Here is a 17,971-nt window from a genome sequence, read left to right on the forward strand (position 1 = left end):
GTGGTAGGAATCCAGTTAGGATCTTTTCTGCAAGGGCTATGCAGAGGGTCACCATAATGAAACCACTGGAAGCCAAGTGGCTGTAGCCCAGTAGTCTCTTCCCATGAGGTCCAGCATTGGCTGATTCATCTAGCTAGATCCACCCTTGAGTGGGCAGCAATAATTAGTTCAAACCTACACTGTCACTGCAGGAGATTGGGAGTGAAGCCAAGCTCCCCTTGCAAGTACATGAGGTCCTCATGGTGGTTGTGGCATCCACCAGCCAAATGAATTAGGACCACAAGGAGGGCTTCAACTGCTAGAGCTGTCAAGAGCAACCTATGGTTTCTGGGAGCTGCTGATGGCTTCTAACAGCCTCACTTTTGGACTGGCTTCTGTAGCCACCATTTCTGGGTGGGGTTTTAGGAGGAGGTGAGGGTCATCAGGTGGTTGGGCTTCCCTTGGTCCCATGGGGCAGCAACAGTGATTTGCAACCTATGTGAGCAGGCAGGGGCAAGGTTAGGGCTGGGAAAGTAGTTTGCACACAGGGGAGGGTGGGATGGTTTGGTGACTGTACCCTCCAAGAGCTATTTTCCTCAGGTGCTACCATTCCCACTTGGACGAGGAGCACAAAGCCTTGAAATCAAGTGAAGGGGAGGGGCTTTTCTCAATTGCCTCCAAAGGGAGCCTCCTGCTTTGCTCCCACATGTCTTCCCCAAGCAGTGAGGAGGGAGCAGCTGGCTGGTGCTACCGTGCATCCTTCCCTGACCTGTGGGTCCTTACCTGTGGAATCTCATTTGTATCCAGGTGTACAGCCATGTCCCCCACTCAGATTCCTATGATGGTCATGAATCCAGGAATATGTCTTTTTTTTCCTTAAGAGATGAGGTCTCGTTTTATCACCTGGGCTGGAGTGCAGTGGCGTGATCTCGGCTCACTGCAGCTTCAAGCAATCTTCCTGCCTCAGCCCCCCAAGTAGCAGGGACTATAAGCATGTGCCACCATGCCCAGCTAATTTTTGTATGTATGTATGTATTTTGTAGAGACAGGGTTTTACTATGTTGCCCGGGCTGGTCTTGAACTCCTGAGCTCAGTCAGTTCACCCACCTCAGCCTCCCAAAATGTTGGGATTACAGACAGAATATGTTTCTTCTAGAGTAGTTATGTCACTTTTGCAAAGGGAGCTAGGAAAAAGAAGGAGGCAGAAATTGGTCTGTGTTCTCCTTGTTTCTGGAATCTTATGAAACCAGTGCTCAAGCTGTTTAGATTTCTGCATTTAGAAAAGAGGGAAGAGAAATACAACTCATGAGATCATTTGAAGAGAAGACATTTCTATCCCATGAATGAATGCATACTTAATTGAAAGCAGACAGTTCTTGATCTGAGCCCTTTCTTTGGCATCATGGGACCATTTTCAAAAACCAAAAGGCCCTTAATGGTACTGCCAGCATTAAATTGGGGGTTCAGTGCTGTGTTGCCATCTCTTCTCCTTGCTCTTCTTGTGTTCACTGTCACATTAGACTGTGTCCTGTTGTCACGCTGCTGCTGTCATCTGCTCCACTGATAATATTAATACTACTACTAATAAAGTTACTCGTTCTTCTCTCACTATATACTTACTGTCTGCCAGGTGTTATGCATTCATAGTAGTTCTCATGGCAGGCTTCTGCGAATGGAACTGTATTATCCCATTTTAAAGATGTGTAAACCAAGGTGCATTGGAAGGTAGTAACTAGTCTCAGCAAGCTCACAAAATCAGCAGATTACAGAGGCAACATTCAGAACCGTGTGTATATGGTTCCGCCCCACGCAGTATATACTGGGACGATGATATCATACCACTTCTGGCTTCAGCATATTGATGGCAGCAGCGGTGCCAAGAAAGGACAGACTTTGTGACCAGATTGCATGTGATTCTATCCCCCACTGACCAACCTCTGGCGGTTAAATGTGGGCAGGTGACCTCTCTCACTGAGCCCCCACTTCTTTCTCTGTAAAATGGGATCATTTCATTGCCTTTCTTGCTGGGGATGTTTTGAAGAGTGCCTTCGGTGTATTAAGCACTGGGCAAACGTTCACTATTATTAGGAACCCTTCACACAGAGCTTTTATTGCATCACAGCGTCAGTTGATTCTCTTTTCTGTGCATCTTGACTTTGCCGTCTCTCCTCCAAGTATATTTTATTTTGCTTTTTGGTAGGAAAGGGGAGCAAATGGCCATAGCTCTCTTAGGGCACAATTTCATGTGTTCGAGTCTTGTGACCTTTCGTTGGTTTGGTATCTCACCATGAGAAAAATGGAGTAAATGAAATATTTCCATACCTTTGTCATCTGAGATCATGTGAGCACGCCTCTCTGCCTGCAATCTGAAGAGTCACTTCTCCGACAAGCCTCGTGGAGTAGAAATTCAGGATTGCTCACAGAGTCTGCTGAGAGCTAACTGTCTGTCTTAGGGTGATTTCTGGGCCCACCCACTTGGACTGCATCTCTCAACATGGCATGCAGCGCCTGTGGTTTGGGGGCAACAGTGGCTTAATGCTTTCTTGGGGAGGTAAGCACCTAGGAAGGAAAGTTTCTTTACAACAGGATTCTGTAAGTCATTTTATTTGCTCTCAAGAAGTAGAAAAAAGAGAAGGTTATAACATAGCATATACTTTCGTATATTACTCCTTCTCAGTGCAAAATGGATCTTGTTCATTGGGTACCCCAGATACCATTGAAGCAAAAAAATTAAAACAGAACAAACCTCTGCTGTTTCTGGCGTTACCTTGGTGCCTGCCATACTTAACACAAAATTTCGTTTATTTAAGGTCACTCACAGTGAGTGTACCCTGACTAATTTAGCTCATCAATTACTTAAATTTTAAAACAAATACTGATGCTCACCTAAATGAACTCCATTTAGTCAGTCATGGCAAAATCTAACTTTTGCACCTATTCACACTTCCAGTTTGTAGAAAATTGTTAGTGAAAGAACATTGTTGTCATAATATTTTTTTTTATTCTAAGGTAAGACAATAGCCAGAACAAAACAAAAATGACAAAATTACAGCATTTTAAGTCTTTTAACTTTAATCACTTGAAGGTGGAATTACCTGTCAAATACCTGTGCCGACAATAGCTATTTCTTGTCTGCCAAGTTTCATCAGTAACAACCATCTATAAATGCGTTTATGCATCCGATTTGTAGCAAGTAAATATACCATACTTTAGGAAGAAAAAAACCTAGAGAAAACAAGCTTCTTTGACAATCTTTGAAGCTTTGAGCACTGACTTTGAGAAAAACGATTTTGTTTTGTTTACACAACTTGACATTTTGGTTTTGCATAGTGCTGCCTTGCAATTAAGCATAGGAAGGAGAGACGTGAAATGACATTACAATTTATTTGGAAACAGAGAGAATTGCCATACTTACAGATAGAGTAGATGCTTCTGTGTTACTATTTCTTTGTAACTTTATCCTTGCAGAACTTCCCGAGAGGGTGTCCCAGCATGGGGATGCATCTGTACACAACACAGCTCTTGTAGACAGGAGTGGGTCTTGCTCAGATATCGTTGGCCAAGAAGGGCTTCAGTCTATTCAGTTTGGGAGATGGAAAGGGAGTCTTTGTACAGAACAGTATACACTGAGTTATAACATCCACAAGTGGTGTTACTGCCTGGATCCACATCATAGAATATACATCCACATTCATATGGATTTGCATAAAAGCATGCAGCGAACTACACATAATATGTAGCATATTTCCTTCCACCATGTCTCACCCAAAGCCAGTAAATCCTTTAGCTACTCATGGCTCTGCAGATGGCTTCTGCTTGGTTTGGTCCATAGTCTTGTCATTCATTACCATGTTCTGCATTGCATGCCATGTGCTTTGATCCACTGCATGCCATATGCCAAGTTGACCATTCACAGAATAGTCATTTCCTGGAGGAAGGTCTTTATTCTAATGAAATTGCTCAGTCCCTCTGCTTGCAATTGCATCAGAGTCCTGCTTGAAGCATTTCTTAATTTAAGAGTATTCCAAAGAATACTCTTCTCACTTTGCCACTGAACCAGTCTAGTTAGGACTGAAGATGGAGGTCACTGGGCAAGGTCATCCTTTCCAGTGCATGCTACCTGACTTCAAACTATATTACAAGGCTACAGTAACCAAAACAGCATGGTACTGGTACCACACTGTCTCAATGCCAGTTGCCTGATATTTGGCATTGGCTTCTCTTCGTGCTTTTAAAGCAAGAGTGGGTAGGGTGGCAGGGCTTGCCTCTGTTTTGGGAGGGAGAAGAATGACTTTCTAGGTGACTGCTGTCTAAACACTAGTTCAATGCAACAAGTCTCATTGGCTCTCAGTTGCCATCTCTACTTCCAGGTTAGACTTCTGTGCCCTTGGGCAGCCTCCTGGAGTGTGATAGTTGAACTATTCATGCCCCTGAACATGAGCCCCACAAAAATGTTTATTGGACTTCTTTACTTGGTACTTTTTAAAGAGTTGAGGAATGGAACTTATACATAAAGCCAGTATCAACTGAAGTATGATTAAAGACAAGGCCGGGACACTAGGGACATAAAGATGAGAAACTCTTCATTGCCTCTCCTCGACTATCTGGTATGAGTGGCAGTGCTGGAGTTATTTTCCACTGAATTCCTCAATGATTCTTTTTGTGACCCATTTGCCCGCTAATTTGATATTCCCCATATGTGCTGTAGTCAGAATATAGCATGCTTTCAATGGCATTAATGTTAAATCCTTTGCTCTTGCAGGTGAATCCACATCTTCGAAAATGGCATTTTTTTTTCTTCCATCATCCTATTCTTGATTTTAAATGTATGCCTCAGTTACACCCATATGGAAAGCTCAAAGTAAACCAGGGTATCAGAAAACCCAGTGATAACAGTGCAGCAAGAATGAAGGATATGTAGATATTGTGTATGTTTTTCTTCTCTCTCCACTTTCTATTTGAGTTTCCAGTAAATCTGCGTTTGTGACAAAATAGTAAACTTTGCAGAAAGAGGTTTTTGCAACCTCAGATTACAGATGGAAACAGTACATAGCAGGAAAAATAGCAGAAGGGTTAGCTTGAGACCAGGTGTTTGAGGCTGCAATGAGCTATGATTGCACCACTGCACTCCAGTCTGGGCAACAAAGTAAGACCCCATCTCTAAAATAAATTTAAAAAAATAAAATTAGAGAGAGATGGGGTAAGGGCATTGTGGCCAGACCAAGGTAGGCCTGGAGAGCCAAAAAAAACTTTTAACTGTAATACATAGTTGAAAATCCATTGTATAGAGTATTGATTTTGGTCCTCTACATTAATTTAGCTTATAAATCATTAATCTCTGAGTCTTATCAAGTCTATAATGATGTTACCATGTTTAAACATCTGCAAACCTAATTTCAGGTTCTTGAGCCTGAAACTAATATTATCTTACCTGGAACTTATATCTCAAATTAAAATTAATAGTGTTTAATGTTGTCTTATAAATTATTTCTATCGTTTCCATGGTATCTTCCATTTATTATGGTATCTTCCAAGAAGATACCATAAGAAATTATCAAAGAATCAAGTTATCAATTATCATGACCACGCTAAAATGGTCATGATGGAATGACCATTAAAAGACCATTTGGCTAGTTAATTCAGATGGGATTAATAAAAGTACATGAGAGCATCTGAATACTATGAATAATTAGCAGCAACACAATTGCACCACAATAATAATAAACATTTAAGACTTACAATAGCTAAAATGCAAAAGCATTTAGTCTATTTTAGTCACATCTCTAAGCACAATCTTAGTCATGCGTCTAAACATGGATTACTTAATGTAATCCCTACAACTATGCTACAAGATACTTTTATCATCACCTCTGGTTTAAAGGCAACAAAGCAAAATTTGGTTAGGTTGAGCAACTTGTGTCAGGATTGCCCAACAGCCACTACACTATAGAGCTTCTTGGCTGCATGAGAAGAGTTCTGGATTGTGAATTGAATTCAGACAGTAGACCTACCTGGTTGCTGGGGAGAGTCTCCTGCTCTGGAGCTGCAGGTTGTGTATAAGACAAGCCTGTTTGGACCAATGGCCTCTGACAGTTTTCTTCTCACTCCTGTATTCTAGTATTCCATCAAGTCCTGAGTTCTTGAGTTTGCCTCAGATACTATAAAGATATCTGGGTTCAAAATTAAACAAGGGATGTGGAGGACAGTAGAAGCTATGGGTACTACAAGGGTGTTTTGGGTAATACTTTTTCTGCCATCTAACCATTCCAAGCACATTTAATTTTGCTAATTAAGTCTTTCAAGGCATAGAAAGGAACGACATTAGAATCCATGAGTTTGAGTTAAAACTGTGTTCTAAATAATACTCCACTGAATACCAATGTGTATATTTGAAAAGTGAGGTCAAAATTAGGGGTCAGAACTAGAGTTGAATACCTGTTGCTTTAAAGTCATGGCCCAATTATAGCTCAGTCAAAAAAATCTAGTGGAACATTCCTCCTCCATGAATTTATTCAGCCTGCTTGAAATAATTGAATTAATTAATTGGATTAAATGAAGTAATATATTTAGAGTAGTGAGCATAGTGCCTGGCTTGCAAGACAGGCTCAATAAATGGTAACTGCTATCATTATTATTATCATTATTTTTATGATTACTCTTCTTTCCACAGATGTGTAAAGCATCTTTGCTTAAAATGTGCCTATACCTCCATTACATTGAGTAGAAAAATCATAGATGAGAAAACGTCTATAATGGAAAACTAAGCAGATATTTGCATCATCTTATCTTTTTTATTACTAGCTCACCTTATATTTAAGGTATCTCTGGTAGGACCCACGGTCCCTAGAAGGGCCCACCAATAGCATTGGTATTAAGGATCTTGGGGAAAGAACTGCTTCTCTCGACTAACACTGCAAGTCCCCACATAAAGCAAACAGATCACCCTGGAGTTAGGAGGATATTGCAAAGAAGCTGTGACTGGCAAACTGAAGGTTGCATGGATTAAGGAGGTTGCAAAACATAAAAGATGAGTTTACCAAGGCATTAATCAACTTGTCCATGTTTTAATTCAAGTGGAAAGAAAGGCTTGGACCTGTGACTGATGTACAAGGTGTCAGCAAAGGAAAACATCATTTTCAATTTTGTATCTTCAGCTTTAGAGATGGTAAAATCCAATGCAAAGACCTAGTTGTAGCATGAACGTGAGTCTCGATGGTGTGGTAGAGCATCATAAATATGAAGAATTCTGAAGGGCTTTGTTTCCTAGTCCATTGTTCGTAGCCTCTGGCCATTCTCGACTCACAGTCCTCCCTCCCTTGTGGCTCAGTCTGGAGGTTTAAGGTTGCACCTCCAGTTGGATATTGCTGGAGAAGTTCTGGCTGATCTGTGTCCAGAGCTTTGCATTGACTTCTGTCATAGAAATGATGCAATGAGCATCTGTGCAACCTCCTACTCCATGGCACAGGCTGGGTTACCTCCCAGGGCAAGTTCAGCTGATGGCCATACCAAACAGCAAATGGCTGTACCCGATTACCCAATCTCTATCTTTGCAAGAAGAGAAAGTCCAGGAAATACAATGGCATTGCTGGATCAAGAATTGAAAGACAGTGTGCTCACTTTGAACTCTGCTCTTTCAAAACCTGTCCTGCTAGTCTGAATGCCCATGGCTCAGGGAAACCACTCTATTGTGATGTCGATAACCCTATGGAAACGATGTCCAAAGTGGCTTCCCTTGAGCTACAGGCATGCTGACTTTGGGTCTTCTCCCAGACACCGGAAGGAGTATAGTTCCACAGAACAGGTACAATGACTTTGTTCTTCCCCGCACCTTTTCCCCATCTATGCAGGAAAACAGTGGTGTGCTCCATGAATGTGAGAACAAGTTGGAGTTATTTAAATTATTTCCAGCAAATGCAACACCCTGGAAAACACACAAGTTATTGTGAATCCAAGAAAATAGTGGAGTAGAGCCGTGAAGGCATCCCAGATGGTGAGAGCAGATGCAAGTGCAGGAGGGTAAATCACACATTACGACTGCCATTAGGGCAAAGATGGGTTTAATGGAGGAAATCACAACATTATCACAACAACCAGGTACAACACAAAATAAGAATTAATTACCAGGGGACAATATGAACTCAGGAACAAACCAAAGAGGGAAACCCAGTCAAGTGAAGACAGGGTTATCTGTAGAATGGCGACATTGCACTCTTACAGTTTTCCATGTTTTAAGTACCCTAATAATTCCGATTATATGCATAGTATGATTATTTACTATGTTTGAAAGTTATGTGTCAAATTGTCTGAAACTAGCCAAGTCTCATTATGAGCATAGTTACTGAGAACTGTGAAATTCCAGCCATCTCTTTTTATATGTCAACATTGATTAAGCATTTAGTCGCAGGTAACCTTTCCTCTCAAAGTGTGGTTCTTGGGCAGGTACCATCAGCATTATGTAAGAGCTTTTTTTTTTTTTTTTTTAGAAATTCTCAGATCCCCACTCTAGGTTTACTGAATCAGAACCTTCATTTTAGCATGGTCATGAATTAGCCAATTGAAATTCAAGAAACATTGGTATATAAGGTGACTATACTATGAAACCTATATGCTAAGTACAAGGTCTTGTGTGTTAGTTTGGTTCAGCCAGCAGAATTCTTTAAAAAATTGTTTAAGTTAATCTAATCAGTTTCTGAATATCACATTTGCTTACTTTTCCATAGTTATTTAAAAAACGATTAGGGATGTCTTCTTAACATGTTTTGAATGAAATTTTTATGTTAACTTATGACATGTGAAAGTGAGTAAATTAATAAAAAGCATGATGATACACAAATTAATGCATGTAGTGACTAGTTGAATGGGAAGATCTTGCATTGGGTACGTCCACCCATCACCGTCGAAGAGGAATTTCTCCTCTAATCCAAGAACTTCAGAGAGGATGATTCTCCATCATCTATTTGAGGCAGACAAATTTGCATTTATTAACATAAACTGCCCATGGCAGAAGTTTGAGCCTCTTGTCTCTTGCTCAGTCATTAGGGGAGATAGGAGCCACTCTTCTCTTGTTATTCAGGACGTAGATACAGTATGTGCTGGAGTTCACCGTCTGCCTCCCAGTTCCTTGGTTCCTGCAACTCTCCTGCAAGAGTTTCATTTCCAGTGCCCTCCTTAGACCTTGCTGTCCACTTGGCATTTGACTGATTGAATCCCAGATGACCTTTTATGCAGGAGTTGCATTAGATCCATGTTGAGTACAGCAAAGCACAACTTCTCCTGTTTAACTATTATGCCATTTTGCATTCTTCTCTTGAAAAAAAGGGAAAAGCCATACAAACGCCAATATTCCCTGCAGTTACATTGAGTAGGTAGGAAAGACTTCCTTAATAAACCCCCCAAAAGACAGCACATCACTTTTGTATCTCAACCAACATACAAAATGCAGATTATCAACTTTATGCCTTTTTATTTTGGTCCTATACTATTTTTCTTTTATGTGTAAACTTTTAGATTTGATTTTATACTGTAGATAAATCATATGCTTTCCAATGTCTGATCTGAAGGGTCCCTTGAGCTCCATATGGATGGAGGAGATCAGGACTACAGTTTTGGAAATCTTGACCATTTATTTCAGGAAGAAGTACTAGATTGAATTCACCTATATGAAATGGACATTGTATCAAACTGGAGATGATACACCTATTTGTGCAGTGACAGATATACCCTGATGTATGGGACATTGGTGTTACTTCTAATCCTAACAAAGAATTCCCTTTCTGGGACTAGCGACAGCAGAATATCTCTGTGCCACTCCACAAATGGTTCAGGAGACCATGAGAATAACGCTCCAAAGGCCACATCCCTGAAGTAACACCTAGCATTTTATATGGCCAGCAGAGAGTCATAGCCACCCCCAGGTGGTACAATTATTGCAACTCTTATCTATCTTAAAATTCTAGCTTTAGCTGAAATACTGGAGTCTCGCCATCTCTGTTGGTCAGATGTAGGAGTAACTTGCTCACCAGCATAGCTTCAGGGAGACTTTAGGGTACCATTGTGCCCTGGAGTTACACTGAGTAAGTGAAGAGGCTTTCTTAATTATTAACAGTGGGTGCCTGTTTAAGGGGATATCTACCTATCTATCTAGCATATGTGATATAAAAGTAAAACACATATGTTTTATATTATATATTAATATTATATAAAATAATTATATATTTATATATAAATAAATATATTTTATTTATATATAAATTATTTTATAATAATTATGTTATATGTATATAACATATATAAGTATATATTTATATAATTATAATTTCTATATAAATTGTATAATTAAAATTTATATATAAAGTATATAAATATATAAATATATAATTATATAAAATATATAAATTTTATATAATTATATATAATTATATATAATTATGCATCATTTTATATATAATTATAAAATTTATAATTATGAATTATATGTAAGTATATAAATATAAATAACATGATAATAAAGATATAATTATATTAATTAAATTTAGAAATATAATTATAAAACATAATTTACATGTATACTTACAAAATTATAACATTCTATATAAATTTATCATATAATATACATATAAAATATATAATTTTATATATGTGTATATAAAAATATATACACGTATATAATATAAAACATATATACATATATGTGTGTGTGTGTTATATAATATAAAACATATCTATGTTATATTTAATGAGCCTAATGCTTCCAAAAGTATAACTTTCATATATATATAGTGACTTCATAGCACTTTGCTCCAGTATTCTGTCTGAGTGTACCTACCTTGTAGAAGAAAAGGCAAAGCGAAATGAACTAAAATGACAAGGATTTGGTGAGGCAAGCTGAGGTTCTAACTCCATTGTAAAGTTAAGGAACAGTGAGCACTCCCTGTACGGCCAGTCCAGGATGAAGTGTTTTGGGTGGAATTCCTCATTCTTCCACAGCAACCCCCTACTATTATCCATTATCACCTCTGACTTAGTGGCAGAGGATCCCAGTGAGAAGCCAGAGACTTGGGTTTCAAACCAACTCTGCTTAAGTCAGGACCTAGAAGCAAGAACTTTAGCACTTAGTCCTATGCTATGGCACCTCATTCACCTAAGACCTCGAATTCTGCTTTCATGTTTGAAACCCTTCTCTCTCTGCACTTTGTAGCTCAGTGCCTGACTCTTAATAGTAGCTTAGTGCTTGTTTGTGGGCTAAATAAATGGAATGACAGAACTTTCTAGAATTTAGGCTTCCTCTGCAACCCACATCCACACTTGACAGAGGAAGGAGCCAGATTTTTGCATTTCCAAGGTTTCTTCTTTGGGACTGCAAAAGGTCTGGTTAGGAAGCCCTCACATTGATAAGCTTGTTCTTGTTATCTCCAGTTAAATAACAAAGTGCTCTTGAAATGGCTTATTTTCTATATTTGTTTCCTTCAGAAAACAAAGGGAGAAAGCTTTGGAGATAGAACATTTCATTTACAAGCTATAATGCAGCTCACCATCGGCAATTCAAAACTATCACTCTATATAAATCAGTGTCATTATATCTTGAGAACCTTCCTGAGAAATAATATTTGCAGACCTCTAATTTATAATAGATTGCTCTGAAAGCAAAAATAATACAGCAGCATTTGTTCTCATGGGAGATTTCCGTTCACAGTGTTTAGGAGGGAAACATGTTAGACCTTTGTAGGATCAATGTTATAAAAAATTGAATGTCGAATGGGCTCTGGGATTTACAAATGAGATTCTGGCTTAAGACCTGAGTAGTATGGGATCCAGACTATCTTTTGGGAAAGAATGGGCTAAAAGGAAATTAGAAATCTGACCATTTCTCAGGAAGTTGAGCTAAATATTCTACCATGCATACATGCATGGCAGCCTCAGCTACTTTCTCTTGTACTAATCCCAGCCCAGTTGTATAGGGCACTTTAATGAAAGTGATCACTCTAGGCAATGAAGAAGAAACTTGATGAGGACATGTTAAATATCATGGTCATTTGAAATATTGGAATTTGGAGGAGATATCCAGGGAGAAGTATTAAGATGGGGAAGGATGCAGGATATTTCAGTTGAGAGAATCTGCATAATAAATGCAGCTGTAAATTTGTCTGGAGTTAAAAATAGGCAAGAGGAGAAGCTGTAAGTAGGATGTAGCTGGCCTTGGCTTTGGGGATAAGAGCTGTCCCTGAAAAACTCTGTGACACCCCAGCCTTTAGCACACAGCCCGTGTAAGGTGGGCACTTCATAAATCCATGTTGAATGAATGCATGAGGAAGTCTAGGAGTCAAAACTGCATTTGAAAGGCATTTAAAAAATTAACAGAAGGAGGCTGAGGCAAGGGGATTGCCTGAGCCCAAGAGTTTGAGACCAGCCCGGGCAACAAACTGAGACCCAATCTCTACAACGAATACAAAAAAAAAAAAAAAAATAGCCAGGCATGGTGATACTCACCTGTAGTCCCAGCTACTTAGGAGGCTGAGGTGGGAGGATCACTTCAGCCCAAGAAGTAGAGGTTGCAGTGAGCCATGATTGTGACACTGCACTTCAGCCTGGGAGACAGAGTAAGACCCTGTCTCAAAAACAACAAAAATAATAGACTATTTTTGAGCAGTTTTACGTTTACATAAAAACTGAACAGAAAGTAAAGAGTGTTCATACACTCTCCCCTGCACATAGTTTCCTTATTATATATATTATGTATTCATGTGGTATATTTGTTACAATTGAGCCAACATTGATAAGTTGTGATTAACTGAAGTCCATAGTTTCCGTTAGGGTTCACTCTTCGTGTTGTATGTTCTGTGGGTTTGGACAAAGGTATAATGGCATGGATCCACAATTACAGGATCATACACAGTAGTTTCACTGCCCCCAAAATCCTCTGTGTTCCGCCTCCTCATCCCTCCTTTCTCCCAAGCCCACGGTAATGACTGATCTGTTTAAGGTCTCTATAGCTTTGCCTTTCCCAGAATGTCCCATAGCTGGGATCATACAGTATGTAGCCTTTTCAGATTGACTCCTTTCACTTAGAAATATCTTAAGATCCTTCCATGCTTTTCATGGCTTTATAGCTCATTTCTTTTTAGCTCTGAAATAATCTTTCATTGTCTGGATGTACCACAGTTTATTTATCCATTCAACTGCTGAAGGGCAGTTTCATTGCATCCAAGGTTTTGACGATTATAAATAGACGTGGTATAAATATTTGTGTGTGGGTTTTTGTGTGCACATGAATTATTATGGGAGACACATTTTTATAGGAAATTTCTTTGCAGCATTTTCTTTGTGCAGATACTTCTACATATAGAAAGATGAATTTTGTTTCAAAGGACGGTGTATGGTCATATGCCCTTTACTAAATACTAACTACAATACACGGAAGCAAATTCCTAAGTCCTCTGCTACCTGCCTAATCTGTGTTATTTTACACAGAGGTTGTTGCATGAGCAAAAGGGGGCATTTTTCTTTCAAAGTATAAACGGGGGTTATAGCACCTTATTGTTTCCTTCTATTTCAACTCATTAAGCTAATTACCATTTTCAAAGTAATTAGGCTTAAATTAGTGTCTCAGCCAAACAACCCCAAGCCCGAGAGCACAGGTGGTTTGCTTAGCTGCACCAGATAACACCATAATAAATGTCTGCCTGATCATGATTTATCATGGGAGACAAATTGCTAAAATGGCCCTCGGGTGTCTTATTTTTTGGTTCTGAGTATGACATTTACATATATGGTGTGGGTTCTGGGAATGTTTATCATTTGAGTTAAAAATTGAGAAACATTGAACATACTCTAGCCCGTGGCACTTGCAATCAAATAGCAAAAATATGCCTTGCCACAAATGACTTGGTTGTTGCTTTTGCATCAGAAATCATCTCTGCCACCTCCATGGGCATCTCACTCTGCAGTCCTTCTCCTTCCCCTTTTCGGGACCAAGTAGGTATGAGTGCAACCTGGAGCGAAGGGTCTGGCCCTGCAGTGTGTGATCTACCTGCTGGATAGGATGTATTCCAAATCCTATATTTAATTATTTCGACTGCAGAGGATGCCTGCGGCCATTGTAGAATATCAGTTGTTGTGGACATCCTAGTGTGACTAAGAGCCCACCCAAAATTTGATTCCCATGTCTAGACCAGTGACAGCATGCACACACTAAGAGGATATGAAAAGGCTTATTACTCATATAATGTGGCTTTCTGAGGAGAGCAGGTGATATGGTTTGGCTGTGTCCCCACCCAAATCTCATCTTGAATTGTAGCACCCATAATTCCCACGTGTTGTGGGAGGGACCCGGTGGGAGATAATGGAATCATGGGGGAGATTTTCCCCCATACTGTTCTCATGGTAATAAATAGGTTTCGCGAGATCTGATGGTTTTATGAGGGGTTTCTGCTTTCGCTTGGCTGGCTCTCTCTCCTGCCTGCTGCCATGATTGTGAGGCCTTCCCAGCCATGTGATACTGTAAGTCAATTAAACCTCTTTTTATAAGTTACCCAGTCTCGGGTGTGTCTTTATTAGCAACGTGAGAGCAGACTAATACAGCAGGTTACTAAACCAGTACAAAAAATAGCTTGAGAGAGCTCGGAAAAGAAACGGATTCTGCTGTTATGGTGATTAGTACTTGGGGCTGGGATAAGGGTCTCTTGCATGCAGACAGGGGCTTGCATAGTTCCAACCTCCCACCGGCGGCGAAGGAGGGAGCGCCCAGGATTTCTTATCAGCCTGCGTGGCACGAGCAGAAGAGGGAGAGATGAGGCTTAAAAACTCTTAGCACTCAAACATTAAGAAATGGAGTCAGGCTCTAATATACCAGTCAAAGCCTAGCAGTATGCACTGACTTATTAAATTAAATCAGCAGCATATGACCATGTAGAGCCCTGTGGAAATTGTACATTGTCTACCTCTAGTTTGCCCATCATTGTCTTCTGATTTGAGAGCTGGGTGATAGCTTCCTAATCAGAAAGTCCATGTTTCAGCTCCTTCTTCAAACTTCAACTTTCCTCTGTTTTTTTCTTGCAGAAAATTATAGGCATATGCAGAAATGAAATAGTACAGTTAAACCTCCATATGCCCTTCACTCATATTTAACAGTTATTAACTCCTGGCTAATCTTGTTGAATCTATGTCCCATACTCATTTATTCTCGTCCTGCATTCTTTTGAATAAGACAGCAGCTATGTATTTTGAATAAGACTGAGTCTATCTATTCACCTGTTCAGGATTTGAGCATTTTGAGTTTTCAATCAGATTTAATTCTTACTTTCTGATTCTTCCACTTCCTAACTATCTGAACTTGAACAAATCGGCCTTTTACAGCATTGTTGCTCTACCCATAAAATGAAGCTAGTGCCATTTATTCATAGGGTTCAGTGTGATCTAAACAAGATAATATGTCATAAAATTCTCTACATGTAGACAGTGCTCAACAGAGGGTAGCAATTATTGTTATTATTATTGTTGTTGCTATTATTTTTTGAGGGGTTATCTGGAGGTGGTATACAATGTTAGTTCTGGGGAAAGAAGGTGAGGTCAGGAGGAATGTTGATATTTGTGATGGACAGTTTAGACTTGGAGAATAACTCCTGGTTATTCCTCTATCAATGAGGAATATTGATATTCATGTGAGGGATAGTTTAGATTTGGGTATCTACCATAAGTATTAAAAGAGAATATTCTCATAAAATATCTATATACATATTTGTTCACATAAGAGGAACATCACTGGTTTAGTTTTCCCATCCAATAAAGAAAAATGATAGACTTCTTTATAGCCTTAGAGCCAACACCAGCTGGTGAGAACAACCTTTCAGCTTCTTTCTTCTGGCACCTGCCTCCAAGTGGCTCGCCATCAATGAACCTGGTACTTTTAGAATACTTTCTCAGGTCTCCCTGCAGAATCACTTCATGATACCCAGAGGTTCAAATGGTGCTTCTAAATGGCACTCAAGTCAATGAATCTTGGTGTCTATTCTAAGAAGCCAGCCACAGCCAGTCTTGATTGCATCACGTCTCATGCTGGGATAAACTCCAATATGTAAGAACGTTTACTTCCACCTTGAGAAATTAGCCACCCACTGAGTAGGGCAACCATCTCCATTTGCTTTATGAATATGCATTATTTTTAAATGGAGTCTTTTTCCCCTCCAGGGCAGATCTTGAACCTTCTGGATGAGCTGAGATTGGCTAATGATACCCTCATCTACTTCACATCGGACCAGGGAGCACATGTAGAAGAAGTGTCTTCCAAAGGAGAAATTCATGGCGGAAGTAATGGGATCTATAAAGGTGAGAAATGCTGGGATGGACAAGCTCTGGCCTCTCAGCTCATCCGCTGGTCACTTTTTTCTTGATTTTCGAGCTTTTCCATAGTTCTTCTGCTACTTTGCAATAGGTAGGACTTCCTTGTGTCATGGAGACAGTCAGAAGGCCAAAGTGACCATTTCTGTTCTGGTTCCCACAGAATTTAAAAGCCCACATCTTGTGTCAAGACATTAGAATGAGAGTATGTATCTCCAAATGTAAATGCAGCCTCATATAATGTAACTGATTAAAACAAGAATTCCTCTACCCCTATGTGTAGATTTCCTGTCACTACTGTAACAAATTGACACAAACTTATGGGCTTAAAACAAATTTATGAACTTACAGTTCTAGAAGTCAGAAGTTCAAGATGGATATCTCACTGGTCTGAAATTGAGATGTCTGTAGGGCCTTCTACAAGCTCTTGGGGGGAATCTGTTTCCTTGGCTTTTTCAGCTTCTGGGGACTTCCCACTTTCCTTGGCTCATGGCCCCTTCTTCCATGTGGAAAGCTAACAATTCACTGTCTTCAAACCTCCGTGTCTGTGTCCGCCCTGAGCTTCCATAATCTCATCTCCTTCACTTACTCTGACACCCCTGCCTCCCTCTTATGAGGACACTTGAGATTACGTTCGGCCCGCTTGGATAATCCCACATCATCTTCCCATCTCAAGATCATGAACTTAATCTGCAAAGTCTCTTTTGCCATGGGGTGTAACATATTCACAGGTTACAGGGATTAGGACGAGGGCATCTTTGGGAGACCGTTATTCTGCCTACGTGAACCCACAATAGTATTTTGAGCTAACACTTCTTTTCAAAAATTTTTTTTGCGGCATTAGCTGAGCCACTTTCATGGTGGATTGGGCATCATGCTAGTCATTGGAGATATTTGATGAGACCCAGCTACTGGCTTGTATAGTGTATGCTCTGCCAATATAAGATAGACATATATATTGTCTAATATATACATTTAGACATATCTTATGTACTTATACATAGCTAATATTTAATGTCTATATACATTAGACATATCTAATGTCTATCTTATATGACAGACATTACATGACACACAACGTGGCCCATTTCATAAAGTGATATGATACCTAAAAGGGTGTATTTGTGCTAATGGTTAGGACTCCCCAGCCAAATCTGCAGTGGATATGGGTTGAAGGTACAAGAAGAGATGACGCCTTAACCAAAAGGGGAGGGTGAATCACAGTTTACCTGCAAAGATGTGAAAGGATGATATAGGGAATGCTTTTATCTATCAATTTGTTTAGAAATATTGATTATCTTCTGTGTGTCTTGCATTGGGCCAGACACAACAGTAAATATATAACATGGTGTCTGCCCTGAAGGAAGTCATGTTGAACTGGTAGGTGGGTGGGTAGATGATGACGTGAAGCCTGGGAAGACCCAGTACAATTTGACAAGGGCGCTAACACTTGCATGCACAAGATACTAATGGCACAAGGGGAAAGAGAGCCTCACTTGGCTGAGGGGTTCCCAGGAATGTTTGCAAAGGAGACACGGCTAGAAAGGAGGTCACCAGTGGGTCTGTGCCTCTGCTTTCTTTCCCCTTCTGTCTCTTCCTGCTCTTCCAACCCCTTGCTCTCTTTTGTCATGCTGGAAAGAAGGAGAAGCAGCAAATAGCT

The 17,971-nt window shown here is 39.8% G+C and overlaps 1 protein-coding gene across 4 annotated transcripts in view; it reads left to right on the top strand.

The window, feature by feature from the left end:
• STS (steroid sulfatase) overlaps positions 1-17,971 on the top strand; it is a 205,907-nt gene that overhangs the window by 141,814 nt on the left and 46,122 nt on the right. For all 4 annotated transcript variants that reach the window (XM_063803877.1, XM_054676418.2, XM_016943073.4 and 1 more), the window contains one exon: positions 16,162-16,299. In XM_063803877.1, coding sequence (XP_063659947.1) covers positions 16,162-16,299 — 138 coding nt within the window. The remainder of the gene's footprint in view (positions 1-16,161; positions 16,300-17,971) is intronic.

This window comes from Pan troglodytes, chromosome X, assembly GCF_028858775.2.
Source record: "Pan troglodytes isolate AG18354 chromosome X, NHGRI_mPanTro3-v2.0_pri, whole genome shotgun sequence".
NCBI lineage: Eukaryota > Metazoa > Chordata > Mammalia > Primates > Hominidae > Pan > Pan troglodytes.